Source organism: Teleopsis dalmanni, chromosome 2, assembly GCF_002237135.1.
Source record: "Teleopsis dalmanni isolate 2A chromosome 2, ASM223713v2, whole genome shotgun sequence".
Classification (NCBI taxonomy): domain Eukaryota; kingdom Metazoa; phylum Arthropoda; class Insecta; order Diptera; family Diopsidae; genus Teleopsis; species Teleopsis dalmanni.
In genome coordinates this window covers 217,373,366-217,399,983 of record NC_051847.1, presented here as the reverse complement: position 1 = coordinate 217,399,983, position 26,618 = coordinate 217,373,366, and the positions used below count along the sequence as shown (strand labels likewise).

At 30.3% G+C, this 26,618-nt stretch overlaps 2 protein-coding genes across 2 annotated transcripts in view; one reads left to right on the top strand and one right to left on the bottom strand.

Moving 5' to 3' along the window:
- LOC119676742 (hemicentin-1) overlaps positions 1 to 26,618 on the bottom strand; it is a 437,106-nt gene that overhangs the window by 21,605 nt on the left and 388,883 nt on the right. The window lies entirely within an intron of this gene.
- On the top strand, positions 19,870 to 21,950 carry LOC119680426. Its single transcript, XM_038093234.1, has 3 exons — positions 19,870 to 20,259; positions 20,336 to 20,473; positions 21,649 to 21,950. The coding sequence occupies exons 1-3, from the start codon at positions 19,954 to 19,956 to the stop codon at positions 21,790 to 21,792; spliced, it is 588 nt and encodes a 195-aa protein (XP_037949162.1). The 5' UTR covers positions 19,870 to 19,953; the 3' UTR covers positions 21,793 to 21,950.

The following is a 26,618-nucleotide window of genomic DNA, read 5'->3' as shown; positions in this document are numbered from 1 at the left end:
TACATTTTGCTGGGATTGCTGATGATCCTTTATGCAGTTGAATTTGCAATTGCAATAGTTTTTGTTTGTAACAATTTTTTTAACCATTTTTATTGCAATGTTCTTTTTGTTTTTGCTTTTGTTTATGTTTTTTAAGTTTTTGTGCAATTTTGTTTCATGAAAGCAGCATGTCACCCCATCTGTCACTTAAGAGTATGCATGCAGTACGCTCTATAGTATACACTATTTCGTTGTAGATCCAAGCATATCCACATCACACAGCAAAACAGTAAATGTCCTTGTTAAACATTAATAAAATGCATAAATTTGTTACTTTTTTTATTGTTTTCTTTTTTTTGTTTTTTTTTTCGTTTTTGTTGTAATTTTTGCTAGTATTTTCTTTAGTGAATGTGTCAAAGCCGGTGCCAGTACTGATTCTTTTGCTGCAAATTCTCTCTGCTAAAGCAATGTGAACTGCCACTGCTACTGTTAATGTTAGTGTTGCTGTTGTTGTTGTTGTTACTGTAGCTGTAGCTGTTGCTGTTAATGATGATGATGCTTGATGCTTATGCGTTTATATTGCAACTGCTGTTATGCTGTTATGCTGATATTCGGAGTTTTGCTTGTTGCTTCTTTTACTCATCATTAACAGTTTTTCGTATTTCTATTTTCCTTTATTTCGTATTTTATCGTTTATTGTTTTACTTTTTATTTTTTAATTTCAAAATTTGTTTTTTGTTCTCTGTTTATTTGTCTTAATGTTATTTTATTATTACTGATATGCTTGGGAACGTATGTTGCTGGTATTCTTGTTCTGTTAAGAGAAGCATTTCGAGATTTTATTTCTACTGCATTATGCAAATTTGTCTGCTGTGATGTATTTGTTATTTTTGTTTTAATTATCAAAAATATGGTCAAGTGAAGTTTTTAATTTCGGTGGTTAATTTTAATATTAAGACAGCAAAATTATGAGCAGTTTATTGCGGGTTCTTTAGAATTTTGATCAAAACTTAGTAGGATTCTTAGTGTGTGTATTGAAGATAGAGACTTATAAAGTCTTGTTATGTATTTTAAGTGAATTAAAATAGTTAACGGAATTAAAGCTGTAGTTATAAATCACAGATTTACCATAAAAAAATGAAGTCCCTTTTGAGCAAGATTAAAGTATAATCTCTATCCAATGGTGTTTAAACGTTTAGGTGATCCAAAGCGTATGCTTTCATTAGCGTGCAAAGGTGTAAATGGTTTATGTATATGCTTAATTCATTTATGTATGGAAAGAATTAGTTTATATATGAAAGAATTTAGTTTGTAAAAGCCAAAGCAAATTGTATTTACTTATGCAATATAAATCAAAACCATTTGACTGACCATTTGAATGGCTGACGTTGTCTGTGAAAAGAAAGAATCAGATCCAATTTTTTTTTACAGTAGGTGGAAATCACCATATGAGGCATGAACTCACTAAAAACACCTCTCAGGAATGCATAGAGAACAGATTCTGAACAGAAAATCTTGCAGGTCCGAGGCTGGAAGTCCCATTCCAGAATACAAAGAAAAGAGTAAGGCAGATGATCAGAATAAGCGACGATGTAGAGTTTAGTACAGGTTAAGAGGGCAAATTACAGATTAAGTTGAAGCAATTAGAATATATGGGTTACTTAGGAGTAAACTTGATGTAGAGAGTTACTGTAACTAAGGTTGTTTAACGAGATTACAGGGGTAGAATAAAAAGACAAAGTTACATCGCAATCACTGATTAAACTTTTTCGCACGAGATCTTTAATGTAACAAGCCTATGATTTAGACGACGATTGCGTGAGTTACTAAAGGTTACTATTGATGTTTTCTTTTCCTTTATTAAGCTAGTGTAATTTAGCTGTTTAACTTCATTCTTTGTGTGGTTGCTTTTCGAGTTCAACTGAAATTGTAGACGTTTGTTTAGTATTACCTTACGCTATAGTTCTTTTTAGCTTCATTTAACATGCCTTATCTTTCTCTTTTAAGAGGTTGCTTTGAGTCTTTAGTAAATCCAATGATTGGTTATTATATTCGTCTACTTTAGCAAATAATTTCATAGGCTTATCCATTGTTTTTCTTCTCGGCTTCTACTCTTAAGTCTCTGTGAATTATGCGTCTTAAAGGTCGTTGGTGATAATTTATATAGAATGAATTCATTTTGACTTTCAAAACACTTTAAAAGTTTAATTATTGAAAACTCAGTGTGAGTTCTTAATCCACTGAATATTACATTTTATCATTTTGTCTTTTCTATACCTAGATAACGTTGATAAGCGGAGATCTATCTTCTGACACCTCTCTTGCACTTTGATACACTACTTCTATTTGTTAGTGATTCGATAATCGATAACTATATATCATCTTACTCATACAGTAGGTGCAATAACGAAGGACTTATGCTCATATAGACAGATTTTTTTCATTTCATCAGAACTGATTGTAGCCTACTCTCTATATAGGGAAGAGTTACGAAACTAAGAAGAGATTAAGTTATTGGTTTCAGATAAGTTTTGGGTGCATTATGCTTAAATCAGGCATCGTGATTGGCATATCTTACACAGAGAATAAAGTTGGGTTTACTTCATAGCACAAAACTAAGATATTTAAACATATCAAAAAGCTGAATTAGAGTTCCATCAATCCTAAGATCGATTAATGGGGTTTGAAAGCTTGATTTATCGTTCAGCCACAAGAGGCTGATGATGGCAATATCTTGCATGGATGGAGCTCCATTTTGGAAGTGGAATTGTACCTAGAAGTATTGCATTTGACTTTTTTAATTCTGTTAAGTTTCTGTTATATCTTCATTACTCATGAGTTTATTGGTTCTTGCCTTTTTCAAACAACTTATGATTGTTTTCAGCGAAATTTTGTTGCTGTGAAGTTGAGTGTTTAGTTTTGTTTTGTTTTGATTTTATGTACTTCATGATTTTAGTTTCTGCTATTAAACTCAATCTTGTAATCCTTTTCACATTATGCCTTTGCTGCAGTGTGATTTGTGTGTTTGGTCGTGTGTGATGAGTTTGTTATCAAATTTATTTTATCAACGTTTATTGTAAGTTTGCCAGAGCAACATTTTTGCAACAGTTTTAAATTTATTTGTCGACTTTATCGGCACTTTATGTACTTACTCGCCTGCATACGTCACCCACTCCCACCCATGTGACTGCAGTCAGTATGGCATGAAGGCATGGAGGCATGCCAGTAAGCCGAAGCTTCCAACTGCAATTTGCAGTTGTAAATATGCTTAGTGTAATTGCTCTGTGGTATTTATTATTAAAGCAGCAAAAAAACAGAAAAACAGAAAAACAGATATACAAAATGCAAAATGCAAAATAATATAAATCCAACCAGAAAAAGAGAAAAATTTCATGTTGTCATTAGTGTCGGTGATGGATTATTTTGATTTTAATTAAAATACTGACATAAACTGTGGTCTTTATGGGTTACAAATCTCATAACAGCACGCATCATTACAGCGCCACAGCGCTACAGCGCCCTTGTCGGGTTGGAATTCAGCACTTATTGAGCTTTTAAAATTTAATATCCTGAAATTAGTATAAACAAAATAAATTTATCGCTAAGCACTTCAATAAAAACGCATTCCGTCAGTAATGCATCAGTTCAAATGCCGCGTTGGAGAGCAATTTCTGACTAAGTGCATTTCTATATAAACACAATATCCATATTCCCGTATGTATGCACAAGTATGTCTAATATCCTTTGTATATAGTATATAACTTCAAATTCCATTAAGTAATTGATTTCTGTTTCAAACAAATACCAAATGAATTGCAGCTATGATTTTGAATTTTAATAATACATTTTTAATAAAAAAAAAAAATACAAGAGCTTCACTCCGTACTCCATGGAGTGACTAACTCAGCTGGAGTACTTTGGTTCTAGCAATTTATTAATGAATTTTGTGAATTCTAAAATTTATTTATTGGAGTGGATATGCATTGATAGCAGTTAAATTTGTTTTATTGCTCGGTACTTTTATATGAAAATCAACTCAGTTTTTCTAAATTAACTTTACTCATATGCGAGAGCTTCATTTTGAATTTATCAAATTTATTGGATTTATATAATACTCGTATATTCAGTTTATTAATAGTTTTCATAAATTATCTCCATAAATTAAGCGGTTTTAAGCGGGAAAATCGCTATTTCAAAAATATTATTGCATGCATCTATTATATTTTTTTTTAATGTAGAGCTTTGCTTGATATTAAGCATTGGTGTGATTTATAATATAAATCAACAACTTTTTAAACGTCTTTGTAGTAACCACATTTCCTTAAAACACAAATGGTTTATATATAGATATATGTTCCTTGTAAAATGCAAGTAACGATTTAAAGCGCATAATTTCGAAGAGAACGCAGTATGATTCATGGCATCTTCAGAGCGCATTTATAGCGCTGAGGAAGAGCTTCGCTTTCTGTTTCGTAGAATTCAGTTTTTCATTCCATTAATTAATATACATAGGTAGGTTCACAAAATAACCAATAAAATAATGGTTTGACAAAATTAAATTTAGTTCATCAACGCAGTTTCCTTCAAAAGTAATAAAATTATTACAAAGCTTCTCTAACATTTCGACATCTCTTATATTTTCTACCTTTTATAATAAATAGTCTGGTTTTGGAGAAGACTTATTCATCGAAATCAAATCTCTTTTCTTACAGTATTTTTCTGAGGTCTGCGAACAGGTAGGCGCTGGAAGTCAAAGACTTATGACATGGCGCTCTGTCTTGGCTGCAAGTAGACAGAAACAGGTGGACTTGTTTCCCTTCTTTCTAATGTGCCATTGTTTCGCTATTTTCTCCTTCAAATGCGCTAGTCGAACCATGTAGCATTTGCTAGTAATGCGCTAACATTGTCCAATAAGTCACTGAACAAAATTTCACACGCATTCCATAATATGAACTCCATAACCTTATCAGCCGCCTACTGAGTTTTGGCAGCTTTGGGCGAAGTTCATCGTCTGCTATCCATTCAGCTAATTGCCGATGCGATTTTAGAGTGAAGCGGTGAATTCAAGTTTCATCCATTGTTACATACTTATATAATATTTCTTTAAATTTCACTTAAATAACTCTAAACAGCACTCAGATTCATGGATACTTTGTCGTTTTTGGTAATCAAACGCGCCATCCACTTCGATAAGAGCTTGGTCATAGATATATATTCATGCAATATAAAGCTGAGACTTTGGAATTTTTTTGGTGTCAGCCATATTCTATTACTTCTAAACGATTGTGTGGACTTTCTTGATATTTTCTAATGTCACTACCTCTTTTAGGCAACCTGCGCCCATAGGAAGTAACTTCTTCTCATTTATTCAATAAGAAGAGGTAGAATAGAGACTTATTTAGACTTATTGCAGTCATTATTACTTAAATTCTCGACTTAATTTCTTAATATATTAATGTATTAAAGACAAACAAATAAAAAAAACAGGTATTCTGATAGTGCATTTTAGGTTGATCTGTTGCACAACATAGTTCAGAATCTAATCTAATTTGCAGGTTTCTAAAAAAAGAGAATATAGCCATAAAACGTTTACTGGGAGCTTATCCAGTATTTATGAAAAAATAAAAAAGAAGCTTAGTCATCTATTATGAAGAAATAAGACTCTAAGACTCATATTGTTTCAATATATTCGCTTTATATTCGTATTATTATTGATATGTTCAAAAAAAATTACAGGAAGTAAGTAAGAACAAAGTCTATTTACATAAGATTTCCACGTAACGCGATCTATAGCAATGTATTTTAATTCAATAAAAGACCTTTTGGTCTCTTTGTTGATGCACCTGCGCCAAGACATTCTAAGCCCACCTCTACTTCTCTCCCTAAGGGTTTCATTTTGAGGCTGAAATATTCGATTTATATTCGTTTTATATTTATTTTAAGACTATGAATAATCGCTCATTATGGGAAGCGGAAGAGTATCTCTAGGTTTGCTACTTAAACCAACCAACAATTCAACCATGTTCAATACTATAGTTTGCTGAGGTATTTGAATTCAAAAGAGCACTACTTAGATCCTCTATTCTAAATCAATAATAATATTCAATCGAAAGATATAAACCTTTTTATAATATCAACACTTACTTTGCTATTAAATTCTAAACATTTAAATAATATTTAATTGATTTAATTTGTAAAAATGTGTTACTTCTGTGTGATATCACATCATCTCAGCTCAGCTGAACTCAGCGCAGCTGAAATGTCATTAATCAATTTTCTTGCAACTTTAAGTTGTGACAAATGACAAAAATAATGACGTTTAAAATCATATTTTCTGTACAAATGACATGATTTCCTGTGATGCTGAGTTCTGCTGCTGCTGCAAATCTGAAATAATTCGTAATTGTTATTTGTGTCTCGCATACAGGGTGTTTTTGTTTGCGATTGGTTTTTCACATCCTTGTCGAGAATGGTCCTATACGAATTTCGTTTGCTTTTCTTTTGCAATAATTTTGCATCAGACCTCACCGGAAAGGAAATGTTTTCCATTTTCATTTGCAACTTTTCTTTATTATTTTCGATTTCATTTTGTTAACAGGAATTGTCAGTTCCTTTCCCTTCTCTTCTCTTCGTTTTTTGTAGGCGGTAAAATTCATTTGCATTTGAAATTTCTGTCATTACTCCAATATCCTGTGCTGATTTTTTAGCTTCACGTTATCTTCAGCTTTTTATTGTAATATTTTTTTCCTTCTGATATACGTAGGTATGTGGTAGGTTCTTCTAAGTTTTATCTGTGAAATTGCTTTTTTCCTCTAAAGGAGGCAATTGTTGATTTCGAATGATACTGCAGGGCATATTTTGTTGCTTTGCTGCTTTGCATCTTGTGCTTCTTCTTTTTTTCACAGGACTATGTCTGGTTAGAAAGGCGTCGATAATCACTTTCGGTGTTTGCTTGCATTCTGTAGTAGCATTTTGTGGTGCTAGACCGACAGACACAATACTACATGGAAGTACAGATGTGTGGCACATTTTTATTTGAAAATAGGTTCAAATATATTGTGAAGATTTTGTACATTCAGATAAAGATTTCGATACATTTTGTTCATTTTAAGTGTAGGTTTGATGGCGTGTGAACCAGAAAAAAAATTGGCTTCAAATGGGTTGGAATTTTATTTTTTGCTTCTAAGTTGAACTTTGCAATTAAATAAATGTAAGAAAAAATTTTTTTTATTCATTATGTTTTAAAAGATCAATTAAAGCTTCTTTTGTGTTCATGCAATCAAAAATTGTGTGCTTAAACTGAGTTTAATCACTTGAAAATGCTGAATTCAAATAATTAAAAAGGTTGAGGTTAATTAGAAAGGATATGAGAAAGTCACCAACTAATACAAATATCAACCTCTCCATTCGGAAACACTCATTGCCCACTAAGTCCTCAGTTAATTACCATTTCATATTACTTTGTTATAAAATTTTTTAATGATTGGTTCAGTGACTAGGTTTGCATGTAGTTTTGTCAGGCTCAATGGATCATAAAGCTCTTGTTATCAATTTTAAATAACTGCATTTATAGCAGTAATGCAAGATTTTGGTTCATGCCTTATCGAAATATTGCTATTCGGTCTTCTGAGAATGTGTCCTACATATCCTGTTATAATAGCCCATTTGAAATAGCTTGTTTAAATAGTAATTTACACAAGCTGTTTTCTTAGTGGGCATACTTCTTTTAAAAATTATTTACCATAGAAAGCCATTAAACCCTTTGAAATTGAGTACTAAAAATCCATAAATTAATCGAAAATATGTCGCATTGTATTAGTTGGATTAACACACAGAATGGTTTTTGTCTAATCTAGAATGGATTTTTTAAATGAGATTCAAGCGCGTTAAACATCTCAGCTGGGTTGTGCTTCTAAGGGGATCCACTTAGGCCTATACGACCACTATGCTACCGTACTGTTAAAAACCATTTAAAACCTTTGGTAAAGCTTATGCTGATATTAAGTGAGAGGCCCTGAAGTTCACTAAGATCCTCAAAAAAAGAAAGCCCCTAAGGTGTTAAGGCGGCGTTGCGCATGTGCCGGACAGAAGCAAAGCAGGTGGGAGACACTTTCATCATCCTTTGCACAACTGCAACAGGTATGGTTGAAAGGGATATTAAGTCTCCTAGCATGGATACCTAGAATACAATGAACTGTAAGTAAACCTACTGCAAGACTGATATCTCTACGGGGCACCACAATGAGAGAATTTGAGAGAGATATATCGGCTGAAAGATCAAGCAACGAGTTTTATAACTTGTTGAAGATGAAAGTAGCTTCTCATCCTTGTAGATTATTAGAGCAGTGTAAACAAATTAAAGAAGTATAAGTCACTAAGTGCTGTCGATTTTTTATTTAAATCGGGATTGAAAAAAAGACACATATGTAATATTGGTATATTAATGTATTGAGAAATAGTTTAAAGATAGTAAATTGTTTTGATGTTGTATGAATTAAGCAATTACGTACTTATGTTGCTCTAAATGTTTATATCCGTAAAATTTAAAACCGGTATGTGACATCAAACATATACTATACAGTTATGTGGGATTCGCAGAGATGCTGGGAGGCTCATCCAGTGTTAATGGCATAACTATGCAGAATACGATTATTATTCTTAAATAACAATTTATTCGAATATTTCCTAATATTTCCTGATGATGAGTACTTGGCAATACGGCTTTGTGTGGTCAGCCAAACTTCAATAAATTAATTAAAATTTTTGTTTTTGTCTTTTCTTTGCTAATCGAATCCATCTAATTTTTAAATAGTTTTTTTTTGTCATAAAGACGCGTCACTCTTGGCAACAAAAAATTAACATTAACAGTTTATTTATAAGTTTAATATTATTTATATATTTTCTTTTATAAAATATTTTCTTAAATTCTGATAAATTCTGCTAAAAGAAAGTTTTTTGGGTTTTAGTGTGATTTTTTCCTTTAAGAAAAAATGTTAATTTTTAATAAAAACAGGAGTTGTTTTTGGTGTACCCGCCTGCCTTATGAAATATGCACACCCGAATATTTATTAATGTCAGAAGAGTTTGCAAAATGTATTAATAAAATTTTGTGGCACATATTTTATTTAACAATTTATAACGAAATTGCTAAATTTAATATTTCTAAAATGTATTTTTTTAATATTAAACAAGCAGCGTTGCGTAAATTTTGCTTACATTGCGGCATAATCCGTCATTTTGTGTCACAGGATCTATTAAAGGATGTGAGGAGGCAGTGTTTCCGTGCGTGAGTATCGTGTGTGAGTTGCCACATGTTTTTCACGCACATAGCAAATTGTAAAGTCACAAAAAAAATATAAAATATACAATTTTTTTTAAGGAAGTTGTTTTTTTTTGCTACTTTGACAATACTTCCGTTTTGTTTTGTTCTTTATATTTCTTTCATTTACAAAGAAAAAAAAATGTGACAAAAGAAAAACAAAACGTAAGTTATTTGTTGAAATTGGTATTGAATTTGTCACTTCTATGGACTCCCAGTGGGTAAAATGAGCAAAGAGGATATACTCTATTTAAACAAAATATTATATACAAAAAAAAATTTTTTTTTTCAACAAAAAGCTATACACTACCACGTGTTATTAAATTTTACAGTTGAAATTACTAAATCTATATTTCATCCATATTTTTTACGTTTTTTAGTAAATCCCTTCCATTCCTGAAATTAAATAATTTCCTTGAAAATTGACTAGTTCATTTCAAGCGGAGCTCAAGTAAAACATTTACAACAGAACTTGTGTAATTTGTGTAAACATAATACACAACACAGTACAACAAAGCACACACACAGCACAGGACAACTCAGCACAGCACAGTGGAACTCGGTACAGAACTGAGTACAAACTTAGCCTTGTGTATATTCACACTTCAAGTGCCATAAGACATAACCACTAACGCCGCTACACACACTCGTAGCGCTGATCTATTGATATAACGCGTCACATAAATTACAAGCGGAAGTATGCGATGACTTGTAAAATTTTGTCTCAAAGGATTATTACTCCAACCCAGACACATCAAGCAACACACATCTTCTGTAGATGTTTCCTTGTTTTTGTAAACTAAAAAAGGTTAATACATGTTTTGTATCGAAGGCAGTGCAGCACCTAGAAGCGTTTCCTTCCCTTTAAGCTTATGGCAACGTTTTAGGTGGAAAATTGGCGCTTTTCTTCGCTGCGCTGAATCTACAAAGGATATTTTTCATCCCAATAATTTTTTCTTCTTTGTGTTCTTATGAGGCATCACAGAAATCGCAAGTATGTTAAAGATATCAAGTGACGAATGACAAATTTATTTGACTTTACTTTCTCTCAAATACGTAAGGAAGTTGTGTGTTTCTACTGTAGTCAGTAAAGTCCTTGCAATTGTGTGCCTTGAGCTGATTATACTTGTAATTTGCCATACAAAAGGTAATTACCATGATAATCATAAGAATAATGATATTAAAGATGAGTAATATTAACAAGTAAGCTCTTATAAAAGGAAGTTATATATTTGCTAAAGAAATCGTCTATATTAATATAAATATTTTTTTAAGCTGCACAAGGGAAGAGAGCGTTTAAACGAATATTGTGGAAGAAGAAATTCTTATATTAAATTCACTAAAGAGTGGTTATTAAGTTAATGCTTTATATTAGAACTTATATTTATCTTCCAAGAAAACGTTAAGAATTTTTCAGGAATGTGGCGAAAGTAGATATAGTGGAAGAAGAAGGAGTATTGTATTTAAAGTTTTTAAAGAGTAGCGATAAAGTTAATGCTGGTTTTATATTTTGACTTGTTTTTGGTTTTTAAGAAAATATTTATTTCTATTAGAGAAAAATAGTAAGTTCTTTAGTATTAATATTATTATGTTGAAGCTGTTTTGAGCCAGTGCACTTAAGCACTTTTACTCTTTCTTAACTCGAGGTATTATCAAAACCCTTCTTTACACCTTGACTAGATTATTGTTTATCACTTCATCAGACTAAGCAATAATTGACCTCAGATCTGCATACCTCTCCGAGGAGCTTTCAACGATTTTGAGATTTCATAACGCGGTGTTGGTAAGTCTATCAGTTTTCTGAAATAATTTCAGGGCTCTATCCTTTATGTATTTTTTGATTAGATTAATCTTGATGCCCCTCCTTTAGTATTATGCAGTATATCATATATCTGATATATTTCATATATTCTAGTTAGAAAGTTTCAAATTTATACTTTCTATAATCTGCAGCTCACATCGCTTCGCCGGCTTAACAAAATTCTTAATTAATGAGAAGTATGTGAGAAGTAAAATCTAATGGTTTATGGTTTTACAAAGGATACTGCACATTTTCAAACCCATGTATATTATTTCTTTACCAGGATTAACACAAACCAAATCATTTATTGGTACCCATAGCCTTAAGAGATATTAGGATTCTATAAACCTGTCAAAAGAAAAACTTAAAATCATCACAGGAATCTTAACAGAGCACTGTAAATTAATTACGAGACTGGGTATACATACGCATGAAACCGTAGATTCAGCGAAGATAATGAAGAGTCGGTAACACGTGTGCTGTTAGAATGCCCTGCGCCAATTGGACATACGTAATTGGCTCCTTAAAATGTATTTTCTTACGAAAGAGGCAATAAAACTCTGTAAAGTAGGTTCTAAACTACTTTTTATTGACGCTACAGAGCTTAGTGACTTATTCTGAACCCAGAAGTGGGCACAATGGATCCGACGGTCGCAGTGCCACATTCCGTAACAATAATAATAAATAGGTATTATTTGTTTGAGATCGCCACGCTATTACAAATAATACTTGCATTAATTTTAGTTTGTGTCTCAATTTTATTACAGCTTGAACAACCTATTTTATAAATATTTATTGATTCGCACACTATTATTTCCGTCCGACATTATTGCTATATCAAATAAACAGATAAGTAGCAATAGAACGACATACCTTTTTGGCAACTTAGTAGTTAATTAAATTAGTTAGTTAGTAGTTAATAATTTTAAGATTAAGAAATCCAATTTTAAATCGAGGCATGAGTATGTTCAATAAGGAAGTGGGTTTGACTGGTGAAGGAAGTGGAGTAAATATGACAGTCACAGGGATGTTATTAGATATAAAATAGGAGTGAGTTCAACTAAACTTAATAGTTTATAATAGTTTTCTAGATTTAATATATTTTATTAGATTTGAATATACCTAGTTATACATCATATATGGATAGTACTTTTTTTAAAAACTTTCTGATCATATTTATAGTAACAGAAATTGTGATTACGAGTATGAAAAATAATGTGTACATATATATAATATTAAAAAATAATTAGAATAAATAATTATAAACGATAATAAATAAAAAGATAATTTAATTGGATTTGTTGTTGTCCGCATTTATCTGCAATTGGAAAACTGCATGCACTTTAGAGTCATTAAAATTTAAATTGTAAATTGGGAAATGTAATTAAATCAATTAGATGCTTTATGAGTGTCCTTAAAAAATAAAAGCAAAAAAATATTTCACATAAAATGTCGCCTGTCACTTTGAAGTGTAGAACATGAGAAGTTTTAATCGTTTTTTTTGAATTGCCAACAAACATTTGTGGTAGACAAAAATTTTTAAATGAATTTCATTTTTATGGGATTTGCACATTGAATTGCATTTAATGCTGTCTTCAGTGAAGACGTGTGCAGGGACGGACAGTCAGGATTGACGTACATTGCAGGAAGCAAGTGAAATTAACATACAAAGGAGTAATTAACTTGCCAAGAGCAATTTTTGAAATGTCTGTGTGCAGTTGCAGATGCATTCAGAAGAAGAGGTATCAAGAGGTGAAGGAGTGAGTATTAGAAACAATCTTGCATCCAATGCTTACCATAATTTCTTTTTACGCATTAAGAATGTAAGAATAAATTGCGATAATTTCTTTCTAACACATCCTTTTGAAGTTTAATGAATTTTAATTTCAAATCGTTTTTGCTATTTAATTATAAAAGAAAAAGTCCTTAATTCAGAAGCGACCATTATGCATATGAGAAAATTCAATATGAAACACTGAAAACACTGAAAACATGTCAGAGACAGTGACTACTAAGACAAATGGATATTGTGATAGAAGTTCTGGCACTTAATATGCATTTTTGTTGGCTACAAGTGGTAACTCGTGTCCTTATACGTGCAGTTGTAAGTATTTGCATTTACTTATGCACTTTACTGAAGGAATAATGCATTTATTTTGGAATCCTTGCCAGTCTGCATTTATGCTGCGACATGTTAATTGTGTCCTCACATACAGACACATAAATTCACAAATGTTTGTGTTTGTGTCTTGGGAAGTATTTTATTGTCTTGTTAATAGCAACATTTGCTGAATCTTTAGCAAAAAATTGCCTACAAAAATATGTAAAAACTGAACAATATAAATTTATAAAAGAAATTTTAAAAATTAAATAAATTGCTGAAATAGAATAATAAGAGTTAACTCGTTTAAAATTAACTCACGCAATTTATTCTTAAATTAAAAAAAATTTGTTATGCTTGAATTCATTCCTTTCATCTTAAAGGAACTTAAATTTTTCTTTACAAAATAGAATAAAGCCAGGATTGAAAAAAATTTGTTATGCTTGAATTCATTCCTTTCATCTTAAAGGAACTTAAATTTTTCTTTACAAAAGAGAATAAAGCCAACTTAAGTTTTCATTTCGAAACTTCTCAACACAAGAAATTGTTCCGGAATTCATTAACTTTCTGCCGTAGTTGAAGTTTTTGATATTTATATCTGACAGCATTTCTCCACTTGCAAACAGCTGTCAACAATATATGCTCATTGTCATAATTTGCACATAACCTCATTATCCCTCACACTTTCTGCTGTGCTTTCATCCACACATAACCTCAACAAATAGTACACGCAAACGAAATAAATATGTTAACAACATATTTATAGAAAAAGAAAAGAAAACTTTTGTTGTTAGTTTTGGTTGTGCACGAATTTGTGATAAATTTAAAATTCTGTGCCGGAAAAATGTGATTACTGTGACTCTGGCTGTGATTCTGTTATCTCTGAAATTTACTTTAGGCCATGCATAAGGAAGAACTGTGAAATACTAGAAGAAGCATCAGTTAAGCTAGCGAGCACAGATTAGCCGTATAATGTATGCTAAATATGTTAAAAGTATTACGAAAACGTGTGTCAGTAACAGTTCATGCGCAGCGAAAATGTTGCGGAAACAATGTTTATAAACATTGTCTCAGGAATAGTTAATCAACAAGATTTTGTATATTTTTTTGAAAAATTAAATAGTTAAGAATTTGATATCCTATGATAAAAAGCATTTTAAAATAAATTAAGATCATAATACAGATAACCATAAATAATTTTAAATTCAGTAAATATACTTTAATATGGACGACATGATTTCAGCTGTCTATAGAGAAATTATTTTAGTGTTTAAAATGTGTTAAACTCAGCTAAAAAAGAGTTGTTTTGCTAATAAATAATATAAATAAATTAAATTAAAGGGAAAAAATCAATATGGAGCAATAGTTAAATGAAAACAAAATATATATATTATTAATTTACATATTGTAATAAAAATCCAGCAAATATTTAATTACACTTATAGATTAATAAATTCCTATATTGTAAATATTTTTAATGAATTTTGTTAGTAAATGATATCGACAGTTATTCGTAATTTTCATTTCAATTCAAAAACCTTAACCTGAATATTTCAAACTGAACTCCACAAATCGCTGGAAGTTTTCCACTTCCTTTAAAAACATATATCTGGAAACGTGTTGCCATTGAATTTGATCATACCTGCTCTGACTTCAAAGATTCATGTTATCCCCGATATAATGTATGAAAATATCTATGCGCATTGCTAATAAATATATGTTCAAAAAACCTTGTTTCACTATTAGCTATAGAACTAATATTCTCTTTTATGTTTTTGTACTTTATATTTTGGTTAATAATAATAAAGAATATCTATTAGATTCCTGGTAAACTGACTTTGTTTAAAATATATATATGGTGTTTCATAAGCTGATTATTGAGGTGATAAACTTGCACGTATTGGACGTATTTTATCTTTTGGATAAGATTAACCCTTATATGCTCTCATGTGTTTGCTTAATCCATTTGCTTTCAATAGACATATTGTTCTAGAAGAAGAATTATTAAGTGGAAACAACATCCAGTATTTTTTGCCAACCACGATTTTTGCTTAAATATGTAATCTTTTTTCAAAGCATTTAAATAGGCAACATTATATGTAGTTTACATGTAAACTTAATATATATGGACACTATTTTTTAACAAAGGCTTTTAACTCTATAAAATAGGTTGGTGTGAAATCGAGTAATATTGGTATGCGCTTTAAGAAGTACCTTTAAAATCTCTCTTTGGCTTCTACTTTAATATAATATAATATATGAAATATATATATATAAGAGATATTTATAGATTATTTTTATTATTATCCGACTTAAACTTAAAACTTTTCTTAAATTATAAATAAATTATTATTCATTTTTTTTTCATAATATAATTTTTTTTTTGAATATTTGAAAATATTATTATTAAATTAAAAACAAACCCAAATATTTTTTTTTTACCCATATAATTTAATATCTGAACACCAATTATGTTAGATAGCTATGTTAACTAACATAGGCTTACCTAATATTATCTCACATATGTTACAATGCTCTGTTAATGTATCTATTTCATTACTGGTAGACTAGCGAATCTAGTTAGGTTATCTATCAATCTATCATTTTTATGAAATTAAATTTTCATAAAATTGAATTTTTCATTAAAATTTAAGATAATGAGAATATTTATTTATGTTTCCAACTAGGTTTTATTGATCATTAAAATGCAATTATGGTTGCAAAAATATTAAGAGATTGACGACTATTTATGTATTTCTAATATAAATATAATTCTTTTATACTTTTTAAAAATATTTAAAAGTTATTCCATTTTATAGAATTTATTAATTTATCATCAAAAGTATTTACAACAAAGTTTGAAGTACAGAATCTCTATATTGACTTAATAGAAAAACTTTGGTCAATGTTCTGTAATTATTAGCATTTATTACGAAATGTTATTATATTAAAAAGTTTGAGCTCCAACTTAATTTTATTTAAAAGTATCTTTGCAATTGGTTTAAAAGTTGCTATTAACAAATTTCATAAGTTTTTACAAAATGTTCAAATATTCAAATATCAAAAGTTTAAAGATTAAATAGAAGATATAAAAATAAGATACAGATATAACATCGTTACTTGAATAACTTTTATTTTTAAATAATCTGATTGTATAATAAAATTTATGAATTAAAAATAACTTTTTAATAAATATTTTTCTAAATAAATAATCATATCATATATAGATTTTGTCAACTTCATTCGAATTATTGATTTACACCACAAATATTAGCAATCTCCATTTGATATGAAATGCATTAACGTGGCAACATATTGAACAATTTTGTTGCAATCGTTGCCACAAAAATTGCAATAAAATTTTATAAAATCTACACCAAAAAAATATTGTCAAAAATGATAAAAATTCTTGGATTAGTTTTTCAGTCAAATACAGAATTTTAGACAGAAAACTTCAAAAATTATTGCTTTTCAGTTTGAAGTGAAAATAGCAATTTTATTATATTACACAGAAGAGCACTCGTTCGACTTATTGTATTTCAATACGACTTTTACACATGAAAAATACTTTTATTTTGCTCAAGACCCTTTAATAAAGTAAAATGAAATCACACATTCTAAATATTACAGTATATAAATTGCTACTCTATAACGCACACAATCAATGCACAATTTAGTTAAAATACATATTTTGAAATTAATCGAAGTTAAAGTGCCAACTAACTGCACCAAAACAAATGGAAGAAGTCAAATGCACATAAAATAAGAAACTCTTATATTTGTTGTAATAAAAAATTTCTTCAGAAATCTTCTTTTATCAAATCATCATAAAACGGAAGGCAAAATCATAACCTACTTCACTTATCTCATCATGGTGTGAAATACTTGCCATATACGTTCAATATTTCAAATAATTAAACACTTTAAAAAAGACTTCAAACAATTCGATGACAATATCAATGATTTAAAAGTCTTATTTGCCGCACTTCTATCTATCATCATCAGCATCCGTTGTCTGCGGTGATACAAATCAACATAAATGATGCTGATTTTTTTTTTATTTAATTTTTTTTTCCGTTTTCAACGAACTTTAAATTGTCTCTGTAATTTAAGAATCTCTATATATTTTTTTTTTTCTGTAGAAGTCGTAGCTTCTTCTTCTCATCTTATTTGCTCTTGAACAATTGCTGCTTTTGCCTCACTGACATGAATTACATTTTCGTAGTTTTTCTGCTAAGCAATTTTTTTTACAATTGCATTTCATACTCATCTGCAAAATTACACATTTTCTTTTTATCTTATATCTCAAACTATGTATCTTTTTTTTTTTTGTTTATAGTTCTTTCATTTTTTTTCCTCTTTTAATTGAGCATTGACCGCATATCATTTTCGTCTGCCCAGTGTTTTGCTAAACAATTTTGATCGTTTGCTGTCATGAACTTTTAATACTTAAGTGTGCCTTCAATTATTTTTACAGGGCTGGATTCTAAATTAGTACTTACTGGGAGCCCCAAAATGGAAAAGAGATAAATGAATTTTAAATTCAGTATGTAGAAGAAAACTCCCTTATGACATGGTATTGACCATTAATTTTGTTGAGTTAAACATAGGGTGTGGATCGGTTCATATAGAGGTAGGGAGAAAGTACTCTCACAGAAGAATATAATTATGTTTGTAAGGATTTAACAATAGCATAATTCTAATTGAAGTTCGGGTGTTTTCAAAGAGAAAATAGAGGTATGGAGAAAGTACTCTCATAGAAGAGTATAATAACGTTTGTAAGGATTTAACAATAGCATAATTCTAATTGAAGTTCGGGTGTTTTCAAAGATTCTCTTAAAAGTAATGGCAAACTTAAAGTTTAGTCGATTGCATTTCACTTTGAAAATTCGTCTAAAAGATTCATCTTCTTAGATAAAGATGAGTTAGGTCAACAAATATAGTTTCCCTCAAGAGTTTAAAGGATTTATTAAAACTGATTTTATATTATAAATTACAACTGTAACATTTGGTATGACTCTGTGTATATTTTACAGTAATAGACTTGAAATATGTTTGACTAAAAACATCTGGATGAAGATGAGTAAAGTCAACAAATCCAGTTTCCAAAGATTGAAAAAATATATTAAAACTAATTTAATTGCATTAATTACTACTGTAATAGTTGCTATGACACTGTGTATATCTTACAGTCTTATTAGGTTTACAGTCTTAAGTTTTTCCGAGTTAGTGTAACTGGGCACTTTCATCCCTTCTTAGCTGAGGGGTTTCTACAGAGCCCCTCCCTTCTCTTTGACTAATTTATGTATTTCTCACAAGCTTCGCTGATTATTCGATGACTGATCTAAAATCTAAATACCGCTCCGTACGGCTCGTGACTGCTCTGAGATTGGATAGGGCTATGTAGGGCAACCTGTCAGTTTTCGCGTATAGCTTTAGAGCTCTGCTCCTTATGTATTTTTTGATCGAATCTATTCTGTGGTATCGTAGTATGTCATTCGAGCGGATGTACCATTACACTCTACAGAGTCTTCAGAGAGCCTGATTTAGAGCAACTTGTAGCTTCTGGATAGTAGAGTTGCTATACGTGACACACCCTTGGAGAAGTGTCGCTCTGATTATTTGTCTGTTCTTAGTGCTAAGATTATTGTGTTTAAAAAGTGGCCATAAGCATTGCAGTGTTCTCGTTCAACTATTTCTTTTGTCTTGTATGTGATATATTACAGTAATCCACTCTAAAGACTTTTAGTCAAAAAGGGTAGATGAAGACGAGTAAGGTCATCAAATCTAGTTATCCCAAACAGCTTAAAAGATATACTAAACGTTATTTAATGTTATTTATATTTATTTTTTTATATGCTACATTTTTATGCATATTTCAGAATATTTCAGAGTTATTATAAATTATACAAAATTCTCGAATCCGTTACTGAATGTTTCCAATGTTGTCTTATGACTCACGCTTTCTTCGTGGGTGTCAATTATGAATATTAAAATTTATGCACAACTCGTAATTTAATAACTTTATAGTTTACTCTTTTTTTAATGAATTCAATTAGAAATTGGCTACAAAAAAAATAAATATAAATAAACAAAAGATATTGATTTCAGTATCTGCTTTACTAAAAATTTTTGTCAATCCACTACATCTCTTAAAAAATATTAAATAAAAATATTGCATCGAAATTCTATACAGAACTATTGAGTTTCATGGAATTGCTTCGGTTTAGGCAAATCTAGAAAAAATCGGTAAAAGTGTAATGCTTTGAAATCTATCTATTGGCTTCCAAGACTTGTTTCGAGTCTTAAATTGAATTTATAAAAAACATATTTTTTATATGGAAAATTTCTTAAACTTAGATATAGACAACTTTTGTATTTGTTTATTTAAACCGATGAGTGATGAGTATATTTTTTTATACTTAAACTAAGATTAGGCTTTACTCTAAAAAACAGCAGAAAATAAAATAAGAAAAAAATAATAAAACTTAGTTTTGCAGGGTCTTGTAAATTCTTAGACAAATAAACAATAATTAAATTTTGTTGTTGTTTTATTTAAACAATTGTCGATACTGATGTGGCGCGACAAAATTCGATGGCTTGAAGGTTGGTACCGACAATATCTGAATCAGTGTTCTTTACTATAAAATAGAGCAATGATTTGAGTTAATCATTATAAAGCAATTGACTTGCAAACAATTAACTGCAAACTACGCTTTGAGAAAGGATACTTAAGACTGAGTTGAGATAAAAATGAAATTATACTTTATTTTTGTTACTTTTGCCGTCGTAGTTGCTCTTGGTCATGGCTCAAAATTGCCTGCTGAGAATTCAGCTGGACGAGCTAGTAATGGAGTGGAAAGTGCGGTTAACGCTTCTGAAAATATTGTGAATGGAGCAGTGGATGAGGCTAATGCTGCTATCGACGAGACTGGCGATGTGTTGGCTGGTGTGGCTAGTAGTGCTACCAATACTTTAAATCAAGTTACAGGAACATTAGATGGAGTGTTGAGTAAAGCGCTTGGTACCGTGGAAACACTTTTCAATCAAATCAAAAAGGTTGGTTAAACTTGAATAGAATTATTAGCAACAATACTTTATATTCTTATTATATTTAATAATATTTTTGCTTTAGTTGATTGGAGGACTAACGACAAGAGACGTTGCACGTTCCTTAACTGAAAACATCGTTGATGTAGAATCAGATAGTGCAAGTGTAGAATTAGGCTCTGCTTTAGAAGCTGTTGATCAACTCTTAGAACAGCTAAAGACGGTAAGTAAGATTATAATAAGTAATTATAATATTTATAATAAGTAACTTTTAAGTAATTTTTTAAAATTTTTTAAAAGTGTCTTGATAAAGTTTAAGAGTTTAAGAGTAGTGTATATTCACACTTTTATTAGAAAGCATGTCAAACTCAAAGTCGAGAGTACTTTATTATTCATTGGAGTCTACAGTATTTCACTAGTAAAGAGTCGGTTACTTTTTATCAATGGTTATCAATAGCTTCTTATACTTCGAATAGGGAACCCTAAAGTCTAAAGGGCATATCGATTGCATTATTTATTTTGTAAAATGACCTATATCAGTAAAGTTATTTGGGAACTATGTTCTTTAAACCAATATACACGAAGTGAAGTATATAAATGAGTCGATGAATTCATATTTTATCAATGAAAACCTTTAATAACTATTCTAATGAACTTAAAAAGCTCTTCGAAGAAAAAATCTGTCTAAGATCAATCAGAAAGCAAATTTTTGACATATTGACATGCTTTGTCATTGACAATGACAAAGTTGATAAGAGCTACTTTGTTTTTTCCTCATAACTGCGGCAAAGATTTGTTAAGATTAAGAGAACGCGTGCTTTTAAAAATATATGCTCCCATTATATCCTCATATACTACTTTAATGAAGCCTCTTAATCGCTTAGCTAAGTTAAGGAGTTTTGATAAGTTTGCCATAATTATCTCTAACAGTTAAGTGAAGAAGTACTCACTAAAGCATATAAGACGCAACATTTATATATTTATATTCTGGGATAAAGTATAGAAAGTGATTGATCAATTCTGCTTTCTTGTATTCAAAAGATAATCTGCACAGTCGACGAATTTAAACGTCATTGTCTAGTGCGGTTGAGTGAACATTTCAATTCATAGTTTCTCAATAATAGTGAACCGTCAGTAAATTCACCTTAAAATATAGAACGCATTGTAATAAAAAGTTACTAGGGTTTTTCGTATTAAAAAGGCGTCAAATTCTTGAATACAGATATCTGTTTCATATTAATCACTATTCGCTGAATAGAAAATTATAAATAAATTATTGAATGAAATTTTCTCAATATAAATTACGTTAACTAGTTATAAGTTCAAAATACTTTAATTTTAAATTATTTAATTAATTAAGTAAAATTAATCAAAATTAATTTAAAATTATTCCTGCAGATTTCCTCATTAAATGAACTGATAAAAGCTGTAAAAAAGACAACCGATGTTACTGCTAACACTGAGAAAGATAACGATATATTAGCTGCAAAAGATCGGACCTCCAAAGTAGGAGAAGAACCTAAAAATGAAATTGAAGATTAACGAAAATAAAAAATGAACGAAATATTTAAAACCGAAATTTAAGATATATATAAAGTCAAAGCGGATCGGAAGAGAAATCCACTAAAAACCCTAATGACACATATGAAGGCTATTAAACTTGTCAACATTTAGCTATTAAAATAGTTACTAAGAGTAAATATTAAATTGAAATTATTTATTTATAAATATTAAATACAAATGTTTTTATTGAAAATGTAAACTGAAAATAATTCTATTGTTATTTATTCTGTTTGCTTGTTGTTGCTCGTAATTTTTCCAATTGATTGACACGAACCAATCGCTTAATCGCTTTATAAATATTCACACTTGAGCAAACAAACTTCAATCAAAGCAGCATCGAACCCATCCATTTGGCTGAGTAGTCGATGAAGTGCTGTGACATTTGAACGCGGAAACCCTTTGCTTCCTATTGTTGCTCTTGATATTGTGTGTGCACTTGTCAGAGGAAATGTTTAATCAAGTGTTTGTTCTTGACTAGCAAAGGCAATGTAATCTCCTCTAGGTTACACTATATAATCAAATAAAAGTATATATAATATTTAAGTTAAAAGTAAGTTTAGTTTTCTTAGAAAACAAATTCTCTGTTTTGGTTGCAGGTGAAATCTGTTGTTCAAAAAGTTCGGGGAATGGAAATGTATAACAATTTTGAAATTGTAAAAATAATTTATTTTTTAGAGAAGTCTTTTAAAACTTCAAAACACTTATTACAACGATACTAGAATGTATGGAACCCGTACTAGTAGTGGTTTCACGGAACTGGGGCTAAATAGCCTTTTACAGTAACTAAACGGAATAAACTAACCATTAAATTGAGGATTGAGAATTGAAATTAAAAGGCTGAATCGTCTGATTTCTTATCAAGCGTTTTGCATGGCATAACAAAGCGTTTTTCTTTGTTTTAGGAAAATAAAAGTAAACCGTAGTCCCATCAATACTAATAAACTTAAATTATTATGTTCAAATGTTAAAATATTATAGTATTCGAAATTGTTTTTGCCTTTTTAGTAAATCCGGTACCCAATGAACAGAGAGATCGGTAAAATCCAAAACTTGCTATTAAAAATAGCTCACTGAAGGTAATGGAATGCACAGAAGGAAATTCCTTTGATTCAATCGCATATTCTATACTTTAACGATATTTCTGGTACTAATGTACTTTAAGATCGCTTTAAAAATATCTAATCTATTAAAAAACCATTATTTCATTTTATTTAATATACTTTTAGTTTTATATATTTTATTATAACAATGTCTGGGCTATATTTAATATATCAAGAAAAAGCGAGCAGAATTAGCTAACAGAAAAAGTGTTGAGAAAGTCAGGTCACATATATAGTTAATATTTGGTAGTTCAATCTCTACAAGCTCGTTAATATCGGAATGAACTAGTTTGTTCATGAACTACTTAGCTCTCTTTTATACAATATTTAAGTTTCGATTTATAAAGTGGTTACATGTGGCAGCTTGGCTTATATAAATAAAATCGGATCACTTTGGTTTGAGAATTGGATTCATTGTGATATCACAGTTTAGAGATAAAGAGACTTATATGCATATATAAATAGATTACAAAAAAAAAGGTGTTCCTCAATAAAAACGTTACGAATTTCACCCAATAAAAGATATAAAGGTTCCAATTGTTGATAGTTCCCTTTATCGCTTTATCTCAAATTTTACTAAAAAGATGATAGTCTTTTTCTAATATTTCAATAGAATTGCAAGTATCACTTATACTATCATTCAATTTTTGTGCAATTAAGGCTACATATCGGCAATAATTCTGCAAATGCTGGATTCGAAGTGATTCAACATCTTCGATTTTTTTTGTGGTTAGTCAAGCAATTTTACACACCTTCACAGAAAATAATTTAATAGCGGTGAGATTAAATGATCGTGGAGGCTGATTTACAGTATCCATATATAAATTATCCACTCATTGAGTATTTAATCTGTTCTGTCTGATTGATCTGCATGAAAGAATAGTTGGTTCTGTACTGTTTTTATCATTTAAAAAAAATTCAACCAGCCTGTATAACACATCAAAACTTTTCAGGTTAAAAAAACAAAATCTTCTGAATCGAAATCAAACCTCAATTGTTTGAATGGTTGCCACTAGAAACAGTGTTGCCAATTTAGAACTCGAATCTTTGATAAGAAGTATTCTTATTTTGTTGCGAATAAAAGACTAGGGTTCTAACGCTTTACTAGGATTGTTAAATGTCTATCAAAATTGAAGCCTCTCTGAATATATTGTACTTTCGTCCGCATCAAATTTTCACGAGTTTTTTTTGAAATAATATGGATTCAAATTTCATTGGCGTCTATACTAATTATTCAATTTTAATTCCTGTTACGTTACTTTAGTTTATTTCTATATAGATAATCATCAGCAGAGAATAGGAAACTTTCAACTTTTAGGTATTAGATTTTACAGAAAACTTTTAATAAAGTCCTTACGGCTTAATAACGATAAATTTGTGGAAATTAGCATAAATTTAATATGTGACTTTGTAGTGTAAAGAGTAAAGAGTGAAGTGTAAAGAGGAAGGAGTAAAGAGTACCTTTCGCACAATTTCATATGTCAACTTTTGTAGATTAAACAATAAATATGGAAAAAAATTTGTCAACATTTGATGAAAATTTAAATTTGACAAAGTTCTGAAGTTCCTGATGTGTGTTTAGAAAAACTTTATCAATTTCACTGAGGATTTGAGTTGAGTATTTTAAATGAGTTTTCTGCATGAGTTTAGCTGTTAAAATTTAGCGCTGAAATCGCTAAAATCGCTAGAAATGCTAGGACTGTATACTTTTTGACACAAATATTAAAATATCATTTCAGGAAAGTTTATGTGCTCACGAAAGGAGTTGAATTTTTCAGTGGAAACTCATTTAAACTAAAGTTAAGCAAATAAAAGTAAAGAGTAAAAGGCAGAGGCAAAGGGAAAGGCAAAGGCAAAGGCAAAGGCAAAGGATAAGAATGAAAAATATAGCATTTTCATATTTTACCACAAATTTTCATAATTTTCATAAATATTAACAAATTATGTTCGCCAACGATGAAATGTGTTCGCTCATACATTGTTCTGGGGCGGTGCGGTATCTATCGCAGAAGAGATAAGTGAGTAGTTTGTGTGTAAGGACGACATTAGCGCATTTTCGAAATCTAAACGCCAAAAAGCGTGCTGCATATGCTCCGTAGTATTAACCGCGCTATCTTGTCTGCCACGCTGCATGCTCGTTCGCATTATGCCCCATGCGAGGGCGGACCCACATGGCGTGGTATCACACATACATTTTTGATATGTAAACTGAACTGCGTATGGTTTCCGCAGTTTTTGCAATCATTTTAATATTTTTTATGTGCTTTTCTATGTTATAGAAGTTTTTGCTATGGTTCCGAGAGCGGTATTAAAAGTCTATCACAAACCAAGTTACGTTGAGTATATGAATTCAATTATTTCAAAAGCTTCTTTATTAAATTTTGAATTGAAAATTTATTATTTACTAGTAGATGACCCGGCGAACTCTGTTCCGCCTTAAAGGCAATAAATAAGCAGTTTTTTTTTAATTGGAAAAAATACAAAAAAAAAAAAATACCTACATTAATCATTCATAATTTATTTGTGTATTTTAGTACACATCGCAAATTATCTATTTGTTGACCTCTGTTGTTCGCTCGACCTTCAGTCCTTAAATTTGCAGTATTTCGTATTCTTCTTGCATTACGGCTTTGTCGGGAAAGATTCGATCGTCTTGGTCGTGGCATTATTAAAAAACTAAAAACTCAAATTTTCAACCATACCATACATTATAATTGTTAATTATTTATTTTGTTGAGTTTGCAACAACCAGGTAGTTTTATTGATTAAAAACGATATTTATTGCAACACAAACTTATATTGATCTAATACAACTTTTAAAAACACATTAACTAAGTTATATTTCTATCTGTTAAATTTTAATAAAATATTTTCTTATATCAAAAATTTGATAATTTCAAAACCTACTTTGTCGTGAACGGGATAAACAGGTATCCTATGTCCTTCTCCTGGCCTTAAACTACCTCCCTGCCAATTTTCAGCTAAATCGGTTCAGCCTATATCCTTCTCCTGGCCTTAAACTACCTCCCTGCCAATTTTCAGCTAAATCGGTTCAGCCGTTCTTGAGTTATAAGTGGTGTAACAATAACACATCTTTCTTTTATATATGTAGATTTATTAAATTTGAATTAATTATTTCTTTTTCTCTTAGCATGGTATATAGACGCCGTTAGTAAGAATCTCTATATGTGTTTTAATTAACTTGTTTTACTTATCTATATGTAAAGTTATTTAAACGTAGTCAGAGATGTAGATCAAGATACATCTACACATTTTCCTCATAAATACCCAGGCCAACTTAAATTAAGATTTTCCATTATAAAAGTCCACTAGAATACAAACAGTAATTCATGAGCTACAGGTAAGAAAAAGGAAAGGGAAAAAGAGAAGAAGATGAAAAAAATACGTTCCATACATTTTTTTTTTGAAAATGCAGAGGCCAAGTAAAATAAAGACCTTGCATTATAGAAGTCCACTGAAATTAAATCAGATGCGCAGACTAAATAAAATTAAAACTTTTCACTATGAAGTCCACCGCTGCAGGAAATAAAGAGAGGAAGTGTTCAAAAACTTTCTTTGCAAATGTCTAAGTAAGAGTACGAGTTTCCACTATGGCAGTCCACGGACTAATGAGCCTGGTAGATATCTCAAACAAAGCTTGCGCGGTAGCTAAAAGAAGTTGGCAAGGCTTCAAAGACAACTATT

Bases quoted from the DNA above. Each gene is read 5' to 3' on its own strand.
- LOC119680426 (XM_038093234.1), top strand. From the start codon at position 19,954: ATGAAATTATACTTTATTTTTGTTACTTTTGCCGTCGTAGTTGCTCTT. The intron at 20,260-20,335 runs GTTGGTTAAACT...TTTTTGCTTTAG, and splicing joins TTTTCAATCAAATCAAAAAG to TTGATTGGAGGACTAACGAC. The intron at 20,474-21,648 runs GTAAGTAAGATT...TTATTCCTGCAG, and splicing joins TCTTAGAACAGCTAAAGACG to ATTTCCTCATTAAATGAACT.